This window comes from Dysidea avara, chromosome 3 (assembly GCF_963678975.1).
Source record: "Dysidea avara chromosome 3, odDysAvar1.4, whole genome shotgun sequence".
NCBI lineage: Eukaryota > Metazoa > Porifera > Demospongiae > Dictyoceratida > Dysideidae > Dysidea > Dysidea avara.
The window spans coordinates 32,611,910-32,621,589 of record NC_089274.1 but is presented as its reverse complement, the minus strand read 5'-3'; the positions used below and the strand labels follow the sequence as shown (position 1 = coordinate 32,621,589).

The 9,680-nt window shown below is 37.2% G+C and overlaps 2 protein-coding genes and 1 long non-coding RNA gene across 3 annotated transcripts; all 3 read left to right on the top strand.

The window, feature by feature from the left end:
* Positions 1-603: 603 nt before the first annotated feature.
* Positions 604-3,816, top strand: LOC136248465 (uncharacterized). The gene is made up of 6 exons (XM_066040244.1): positions 604-701; positions 1,492-1,670; positions 1,731-1,824; positions 3,251-3,396; positions 3,444-3,633; positions 3,712-3,816. Exons 2-6 carry the CDS (start codon positions 1,519-1,521, stop codon positions 3,814-3,816), a joined length of 687 nt encoding a protein of 228 aa, XP_065896316.1. The 5' UTR covers positions 604-701; positions 1,492-1,518.
* Positions 3,817-3,830: 14 nt separating this feature from the next.
* Positions 3,831-4,340, top strand: LOC136251909 (uncharacterized). Its single transcript, XR_010699257.1, has 3 exons — positions 3,831-3,950; positions 4,000-4,120; positions 4,236-4,340. It is a non-coding gene; the product is annotated as an uncharacterized lncRNA (long non-coding RNA).
* Positions 4,341-4,347: 7 nt separating this feature from the next.
* Positions 4,348-7,814, top strand: LOC136251908 (uncharacterized). Its single transcript, XM_066044302.1, has 6 exons — positions 4,348-4,367; positions 4,483-4,719; positions 4,774-4,944; positions 7,010-7,162; positions 7,400-7,461; positions 7,520-7,814. Exons 2-6 carry the CDS (start codon positions 4,662-4,664, stop codon positions 7,730-7,732), a joined length of 657 nt encoding a protein of 218 aa, XP_065900374.1. The 5' UTR covers positions 4,348-4,367; positions 4,483-4,661; the 3' UTR covers positions 7,733-7,814.
* The last annotated feature ends 1,866 nt before the right edge of the window (positions 7,815-9,680 follow it).

Genomic DNA, 9,680 nt, shown 5'->3' with positions numbered 1-9,680 from the left:
CCGAGTGAGTATTTTAATTATTATTTTTCTGTAGCTATATTATTGCATACTCCTGTTTCATCAAAGTTAGTTAATTAAAAGTATTCTAAATGTATCTGAACTCATGCAGTTTTGAAATCCAAAATAGTGATAATTAAAAGCTAGTCAGAATCTGGTATCTTGTACAAAATTTGATTTGAAAATCTGAATCCTGCATAGGATTCTCAAGGATTCTCTGTGCTGTCAGACCCCTTTTTGTTCTTAAATTTAACAATCTGTGTATCAACTATATAACACATGTATACCATATGCATTAAATTAGGACTGAACATATTGCTCTATTCAAATAGTAAAACAGTGACTATATTGTATTCACTAGTAACATACAACTATTAACTTTACTGTAGTCAACTATTAACTTTACTGAGTACTACAATGTAAAAGTTGATTTATTGTATAGTCTTATTTACTATTTACTTAACAGGAAGATTTGACTTGGATGTCTGTACTCTGGCATGTGAACATTGTTCATTTGTGCTAGAGGATATGTTACCCGCCATCATAGATTCTGGCTTTTGGCCTGGGAATGTAGCCAGAAGACATCAATACTTATTTCTAAGAAGGTGTTTGATTTGTTTGATCTTCTTCATAAAGTACTTCCTGGTACTTCTGTGAGTGGATTCCTTCACACTCTAGAAGAGGTGTCAGCTCTTAATGGAAGGGTGCGTGTTGTTAACTGCACAATAATTTATCAATTGCATGTTCTTTGTGTTTTTCATAGCTCTCTCCCACACACACAAATCATTTATTATATATCTCTCCATAATACTGTGTGTTTGTGTGTGCGTGTGCATGCAGTGTGTGTGTGTGTGTGTGTGTGTGCATGCGCACGCATCGCGTGTGTGTGAATGTGCATATACACCACAGAGAATTGGTCCTCTGTGATGTAGCTAATGGCAGCAGCCCTGTCCCTAACTGTGTGGTGAAGACCATGGTACCCTAGAATTAGCTTTGGAACCCAAACAACAAGGCCATGCATATACACTTCATGCATTGCATACACTGGAGCATTGATAAGGATCAAGGAGAAGCTCAGGTCCCTGCTATTGTCTGTGGCCCATCCGTCCTCCATGAGGTCCGCCTAGCCTTGTAAATAGGTTAGTAAGCGGAATGCGTCTCATGGTTGGGATGAGGCCAGGATAAAGAGAATCCTGGGACAGGCAGTCAAGAAGTGTGTATGTGTGTGCGCGTGTGCGCGTGCGCGTGTGCATGTGTGTGTGTGTGAATGTGTGTTTAATGTTATTTCTGTAAATTGTGCATGCATATGCAACATGAAATTATATAGCTACATGTGCATGCTTAAGTTGAAAAATCTAATTTACAGTAATTCCTTGCCAATCTATGTATAATTATTTTTTGTATAAAGAAAAGTTACCTTCCTATATATACTACTCTTTGTATACTCTATAATTTAGTACATGATATTTACAATAATTTATTTCAACATTAAAGACTTCACCCATTAATCAAGAAACCTTTATGAAAGGCTTTGAAGAGTTCAGATACTGCCGGATGGAGATTCAGCAGCTGCAGCACACCTCACCATTTGAATGTCCTGCTTGTCACAGAAAGCAACATTCAGCACATGTAGATGGCAACAAGAAGTTGTATAGATTTGACAAAGTTCCCAGGTATACTGTTTATCTACATATAAATGGGTGATGGTATGTGCAGCCTAAATGAACTCATAGAGGTATCCGAGACTCCTACTACAAAGGAACATTTTTTGTTAATAATGAAGAGGTTGATCATCATTTGGAATTAGTGAATTACCATGATGACACTGTAAGTAAACAACAATATGTTTTACTTTCCTTTAGATCAATTAGCTTGGCAATTAAATGTATCCATTGCAGTAAATAACTATTCTACATAAATAGTAACTTGTTATTGGCTCCCTGCTACACAGACTTTCAGTAGCCTTCTTGCGGGTCCCTATAGTGGATAGTGTTTAGTAATCGTTTTTACATATATAATTGAAAGGCACAAGAAAGCATGTAAAGGTTTACAATGGAGTATGTCAATCACTTTGGTGTTTACACACTTAACTATGTTTCACACGTAAATACATAATGTGTCACTATTACACTTGATGGATGTTGTACAGCACAAACCCTATATATGCTATGATGATAATAACAACATATCTATTAGGTGGTACAGTAGTACTGCTTTAGGCTTTCCTCAAAGTTGAAGGAGTAACCAAAATTCTGTCATTGTGAATACACCTGTATTGCACATGACGAAAAGCATCTTTACAAAAGGTGTTAATGTACAGTGTATATAGCAACAAATCCTGTGTTGACTTACAGAAGGTTGAATAGTGAATTTTAAACCAAATCATCATAGCCCAATTTTTGGCCTGCTTTCACATGAATCTGCTACCCCACCCACCTGCCTGCCTGACTGTAGCTTGTTGGCCTGAATGTATGCAGTCACTAGGGTATGGCCATCATTTCACATCACGAAAAAGTCATGTGCCTAAAGTACACGGTCATTTTCTTCACGCATGGAAACCACACCAAGGTATTAATTGTTTGTATTAAGACTTTCCTTAGTGGAGATGTCACTAAATAAATTTAAATGCTTAAGAAGAAGAAGTGGATATCTGTTTTAAATCAATCATAGCAACCTGTAGGAAATCATGCAATCAGAGTACAGCTACATGTTTGGCCCCTTATCAATAGCTAAAAGCTATTAGTTGTTGTATGCACCTGACACCTACACACAATTCTGAAACACGTACGTACTGTTCAGGCACTAAGGCAAATTAGGAACTTGATGATTAGCACAACACAGGAAGATGTTTCACAGTTGGAAGATTTGGGCATCCAAAGTTTCAATTTATATTATCAGGAGCTATTATCATGTGACATACAGTGGTTTCCATTTGCTTTCTTAGTTAACTCCATGCCTAGCTGGATAGAATGAAAATACCAGAGCAACTAGGCATTAGTAAGCACCAGTCTGTGATGGTAGTGCCCTAATTAATGCTATGATCTTCCTCTCTCTCTCTCTCTCTCTCTCTCACACACACACACACACACACACACACACACACACACACACACACACACACACACACACACACACACACACACACACACACACACACACACACACACACACACAAACACACACACACACACACACACATACACACACACACAAATTAATTCAGTATTTTGATCTACATTTGCTATTTTTGTAGCAACCAGGTATGTGCGGTACGAGTAGATGGAAGGCAGCCAAATCTACTTCAAAGACAATGAGGGGTTTGGATGAGACTGGAGTTGTTGTGGCTGGCTGTCGTCACATAATTGCCCAAAAAGCAGTCAACATGTTTCGTGGTGAAATGTACGTATGTGTGTTATTAACTTAATTGTAATCTTTATTTGATAAAGATATGGCTATACTCATTTTCTGCACATGAATTATCTCACTCATCGGAATCTGAGTTATCTAATTCATGATGTGATATGCAAATATTGGCCATGGACCAGCAGTGTCCACTATTCAGGCAACAGTAGTGGAAACGAAATGATTCCTTGCCTCCCTGTAATGCATGCAAAAGCTCACACTTGGCATTGTCAGGTAATAATTAGAGGTATAGCACACAGAATAATATGTTTAATTATGCTGTAAAGGTGCTATGGGATGCTCGGTGGCAAGATGGAACTGGCGCAGGATCTGGGGAGGATATGGAGCTGTTTTTCAGCTACATTTCAAGATGGAGTCCGTCAACTAAATACATGTTGGCTTATCATATGTACTTGAAAAGCAATTTGTCTATTCACTTTCACTATACCTGCACTACAGGCAGAGAAGACTTTCTCACGGAAGCTGTGAGGTTTTGGAATCAACGAAAAATTGATTCTCTTCCTCAAACATTAATCCAGAGACTGAGAAAGGTGTAATCCTCTTTAAGTACACCAAAATATTTTATATACTTTTTTGTAGACAGATGAGAAGTTATTAACCCTGGAGGGAGAACTTAATACACTGCGGGTGACCTCAAGCATCAACACAACTGAAGACAGCCTACATTTATACAAAGCTAATATACAAGCAGTAGCAAGAGGTATATACTGTGTACATGTGTGTGTGTATATAATATTTTGTGAATTGTATAGTAGACACTATTTTGTGGTCTATTCACACAAACATGCTAATGATCTGATCCCTATGTGTTTCAGGTGAACTGAACAAGGAATTTTCAGAGAGAGATAACCGAGAGCAGTACTTCAAACTCTGGAAGCATATGGGTATAGCTACCTCTCTCACAGAATTTAGTGCTAGCAATGATATTGTTGATAGTATAATACTAGGTATGCATGATGTGTGTATGTAATAGAATTTGTGACGATACAAGCATATGTCAGAAAAGACTTTAAAAACGTCAACACCTACTTTTGTACAATACATATACATTCAATTCTCTAGAATCTGCTCAGCTCTATAAGGAAGCAACATCTGTGGTTTCAAGATCACAGACTAACACTGTAAGACTTCGGGAACTGGAAGAGTTATTATTGATCGTAGATGATGCTTCAAGAGAGCAGTGTTTGCAAGAAGGGAAACAATTGGCAATTAAGACCTGCTTAGAGCACTTCCAAGCTGATATGGAAATGCTATTTTTAAGTATAAAAAAGAAACAAGTCAATGTACAAAATTTAGCAAGTGCGTAAACTTGGAATAATGCATTTGTGATTATGCTAGTGTAAATTATTGTAGCATCTAGTAAGCAAAGAGCACACCTGAGGCACAGTGTAGCAACAGAGAAGAATAGGCTGGCAACCTGTGTAGATAAATACAATCAACTTTGTGGTGCTGCAGTAGATGAATACCACACAACATCAGTGGAGAGTATCTTAGATGGAGATTTTCCATGGTCACTGCTTACAGGTAAAGCTAGTAGAAAGTAAATTACCTAGCTTTATTATAATAGTGATGTGCACCTGACACATTGTCATCTAACATATTTGTATATACTAAATTGTTAGTAAACAAAGGGTATTTAACTAAAATAATAACATAAAATTTTTGATAGAATGTACTGACTTGCCGTGTGTCAAGCATGGCGTGTTTGCTTATTAATCCATGAACATGCTATAGTATATACAGTGAAACCTCTATTAGTGCAGTACATAAGCCCTTAAAATTGACATAATCGTTCACTTTTTGATAAAAGCACCAATTTTTTTACAGAGTATATGGAGCATGCTCTAAGTGTTTTAAGAAGGGGAAGCACGTAAATAGTCCTCAGGAACACCCCTTTTTGCACCCTGACAAGAAAACTATTTGTTACTATTAAAAGTCAATCATGTTTCTATCAAGTTAACTGCTGGGCCTAGTATCATAGTAGTACAAAGCATACAGCTGGAGCATAATAGCCTATTAGTAATCTTTAAAATACAAATAGTTTTCTTACCTAGGCAGTAAACAAAATCACTAAAATTTCCATTTGCAGGGATTCTGTTAAAGTTTTGAACCAAGGGGTATAACAAAAGTTATTTAATGTTAAGTTTTAATAGATCACAGGTGGATATCTCAACAGAAAACCATGAACTACAGCAGTTCAGTTATCAAGCACAGAGCTTGAACAAAAGGTTCCTTGTCCTTATACTGGGCACCATATGAAAGGTAATTAAATTTCTAGTTTAATGAAGGCAGTTGCAAGTTGTTTCAACATCTTGTTTTCAAGTTACAGCGATTTCAATTCAGTGTAATATAGCATAAGCAAAAAAAGCACAAGGATGTGTCATAAGGTACTTCTTAGTGCTCAAAATCTCACTTCATTGGAACCCAGCTCCTTTATGCTTATTTTGAGCATTATCACAGCACTAAGAAATACCTTAATACTCACCTGTGTGTTTTTCTTGCTTATGCTATATTACACTGAATTGAAAGTGCTGTAACTTGAAAAAAAGATGTTGAAACAACTTGCAACTGCCTTCATTAAACTAGAAATTTAATTATCTTTCATATGGTGCCCAGTATAAGGCCAATGGACCTTTTGTTCAAGCTCTGTGCTTGATAACTGAACTGCTGTAGTTCATGGTTTTCTGTTGAGATATCCACCTGTGACCTATTAAAACTTAGCATTAAATAACTTTTGTTATACCCCTTTAATAAAGAAACAATACACATCAGGATGATCCTTGTACATAGTACTACACAATTGTCAGCATTGAAGGTCCAAAACTTTAACAGAATCCCTGCAAATGGAAATTTTAGTGATTTTGTTTACTGCCTAGGTGAGAAAACTATTTGTTTTTTATAGATTACTAATAGGCTATTATGTTCCAGCTGTATGCTTTGTACTACTATGATACTAGGCCCAGCAGTTAACTTGATAGAAACATGATTGATTTTTAATAGTAACAAATAGTTTTCTTGTCAGGATGCAAAAAGGGGTGTTCCTGAGGACTTTTTACATGCCTCCCCTTCTTAAAACACTTAGTGCATGCTCCATATACTCTGTAAAAAAATTGGTGCTTTTATCAAATAGTGAATGAATATTTGGCTTAGGCGCTGGACTGTATAATCCAACGCTCATTGGGATAAGAAAATTGTGTTGGATTAGCAAGGATGTCGAATTATTGAGGTACATAGTATTACATAGAAAACGTCTTTTTGGTATACAAAACAATGTCTAATTATAGAGGTACTCTGGGTTACACAGGTGTCGGATTAGGGAGGTTTCATTGTTTAGTCATCCTGATACACTGAAGCCTCAACACTTCTGTAATCCAGAATACCTCTATAATCTGACATTGTTTTGTATACCAAAAAGACTTTTTGCATGTAATACAATAATCCAACATCCTTGCTAATCCAATACAATATTCTTATCCCAATGAACGTCACATTATGGGGGTTTCACTGTACTGAAAAATTTACCTACATATACTAACGCACAATATAATATGGTTAAATGTTATTTAATATGCTTACATCATAATTACAGGCAAAAGGCGGAGTATTGAACTACAACAGCAAATAGAAGCTGTGGAGTTATTCAACAATTTTAAGCGTCATAAAGAAGAAAGAATTCTACTCATACGAGAAATGAAGGATTGCCTTCATTATTATGACAAAGTGATATTGCCTGCAATTTCAGGTTAGCTATATGATTATTTGCTTTAATTTACTTTTATCCAAGAAAGTAGCTTTCAAGTACACTAAGTGTTTAAAACTTGTGTAAAAGACAAGGCTATTTTACACAAAATTTATTATAGGACATAAACAATATTGTTTATACAATGGATTTGGTATGCTATAAACAACCAACAGACAATGTGTTACATTGCATTTATGTATGTATGTTCAACATGCACATAAGTTACAATTACAACAGAATCTATAAGAGATGTTGAGGACAAGATGCAGCTGGTGATAAGAGACTCTGCAACTGATCAGGTCAGATATTAATTTTGTAGAGTTCATATCACACATATTGAAATGCTTAATTGTACAGATAAATCTACCTTGCAATTACAAGTATGCTTCTTATTCAATGGAGCGCATGTTTTTAGAGGGAAAATTGGCAACACCACTGAAAAGTAAAGCCAAGATAGTACACAAGCTGTGTACTATGGCAGAAGAATTTAGAACTCTAGAGGTGTTCAATGTTGTAGACGAGTGCCATATTACTGAACCTGATGAAAGTAGTGAAAGTGATATTGACTGATGGATGTATACAGCATTTTGCACCTTTTCACACTGCAGCTATACTGTTCACTTGCATAATCATTGTCAGCTGATATTTTTTATTCATTCCTGTATTTACACGTAATTTTGTCTTCATAATTGCACCTATACATCTGTCTGGACTATGTATATCAACCTGTAGTACATAATATTAATGAGAACTGCAGTACAGAGTAAAAGTATATAGGAAAATGACAAAAAAGATGTGAAAAGTAAAAGGCAGTTGAACATTTGTAGTACATTAGGTGTATGAATAATATTGCATGGTAAAACAATACTGTCCCTGACTGTGTGGTCAAGGAGAAGTTGAGGTCTCTGCTATTATCTGTGGCTCATTCATCCTCCATGAGGTCCACCTAGCCTAAATAAAAGGCTTGTAAATAGTGTCCCTTGGCTAAGTAGATGGGTGTGTCTTATGGGGAAGGGGGGTTGGGGCCTATACGAAGAGGATCCCCAGTCAAGGAGTGTGTGTGTGTGTGTGTGTGTGTGTGTGTGTGTGTGTGTGTGTGTGTGTGTGTGTGTGTGTGTGTGTGTGTGTGTGTGTGTGTGTGTGTGTGTGTGTGTGTGTGTGTGTGCATGCCAGCATGCATGTGTGCCAGTGTGTGGGTGGCTAGAGTATCAGCATGGTATAATCAAGGAGTGCCAGGTTTGATGCCTAGTTTTTGCTGTTGTTTAATTTGTTTCCTTAAACAAGAAACTTTACTCCGCACATTTTTCCAGTATGCCAGACCGATGGCTTGGCATGGTGTCAGCTGGGGAAGCAGCCCACACCCAGCTGAAACATCAATGGGTACCTTAGTGGTGTTAATCAGCCAACTGTGTAAGACTACCTACAGGAGGCCGTACCGTGCCTCACAGGTAAAGCTGTGGGCACTGGTAATCCCACCTGGTCCTTCACCCCTTATGTGAGGCAGACCCCATGAGGATTTTCCTGTTCAGCACCTGAGTAAAACACAGGAGTCCCAGTGCATGCTGGTTCACTGGGTAGGCATGACTGTGTTAGCATGGCACCCAAAGGCTTTGTTTTACTTGAAGGCTTTGTTTGTGTGTGTGTGTTTGTTTGTGTGTATGTGTTTGTGTGTGCATGTGCGTGCGTGTGTCTGTGTGTTGACTATATCATGTATACAATAAGTTCTACAATTTGCAATTCTCTCCATTGGAAGAAATGTTAAAGCTGCCAAATTCGATGCATGGGTTAGATGAAAGCACAAGGAGGGAGCCCAAAGGTTGATATAGGTGGCTTGTTTATTCCACTAATAACCACTTGGTTGCTACATAGGTACGTGATAATACATTTCTTACAGCCCAGGGGAGTGGCCATGAATGTTCTGTATAGCCACTGCCTCTTCTGCCCATTTAGCACTAACTGATAGCAATAGCAATGTACATTACTTGTATTTAAGTCAGTTACTTTAGTGTATTTAGCATTATTAGTTGTGGATATTCTGAGATACGGACAGTAATATGTACCAGACTACCCAGATAAGAGAGGTTCCACTGCATTCAGTTTACAATGAAACTTCTATAATCCGATACTCATGGTGTAAGACAAACTGTGTTGGATTAGCAAGGATGTCGGATTATTGAGGTAGTATTATATAGAAAAAGTCTTTTTGGTATACAAGACAATGTCAGATTATAGAGCTATATATATTCTGGATTACAGAGGTGTCGGATTAGAGAGGTTTCAGTGTAGGAACGATCATAATAATATCAACTAGTATGAAACAGAGAAAATAGAGATTTGCAGCATGACCGTACATGTGCTATAAAGACCATGATAGTTTTTCAAGTCTTTCATCAACGTAATTTATCTACCCTGAACAGCAGGTGGAAAAAACTAAATTACAAAATTGATGATGTACAAGGTTTCAGTGTTCCAATTGTTTTTATTATCCAAGGTTGCCAGTATCCCTTGCCGCCTTGCC

Bases quoted from the DNA above. Each gene is read 5' to 3' on its own strand.
- LOC136248465 (XM_066040244.1), top strand. From the start codon at position 1,519: ATGAAAGGCTTTGAAGAGTTCAGATACTGCCGGATGGAGATTCAGCAG. The intron at 3,397-3,443 runs GTACGTATGTGT...TATTTGATAAAG, and splicing joins AACATGTTTCGTGGTGAAAT to ATATGGCTATACTCATTTTC. The intron at 3,634-3,711 runs GTAATAATTAGA...CTCGGTGGCAAG, and splicing joins CTCACACTTGGCATTGTCAG to ATGGAACTGGCGCAGGATCT.
- LOC136251908 (XM_066044302.1), top strand. From the start codon at position 4,662: ATGGAAATGCTATTTTTAAGTATAAAAAAGAAACAAGTCAATGTACAA. The intron at 4,720-4,773 runs GTGCGTAAACTT...AAATTATTGTAG, and splicing joins CAATGTACAAAATTTAGCAA to CATCTAGTAAGCAAAGAGCA. The intron at 4,945-7,009 runs GTAAAGCTAGTA...TCATAATTACAG, and splicing joins TCCATGGTCACTGCTTACAG to GCAAAAGGCGGAGTATTGAA.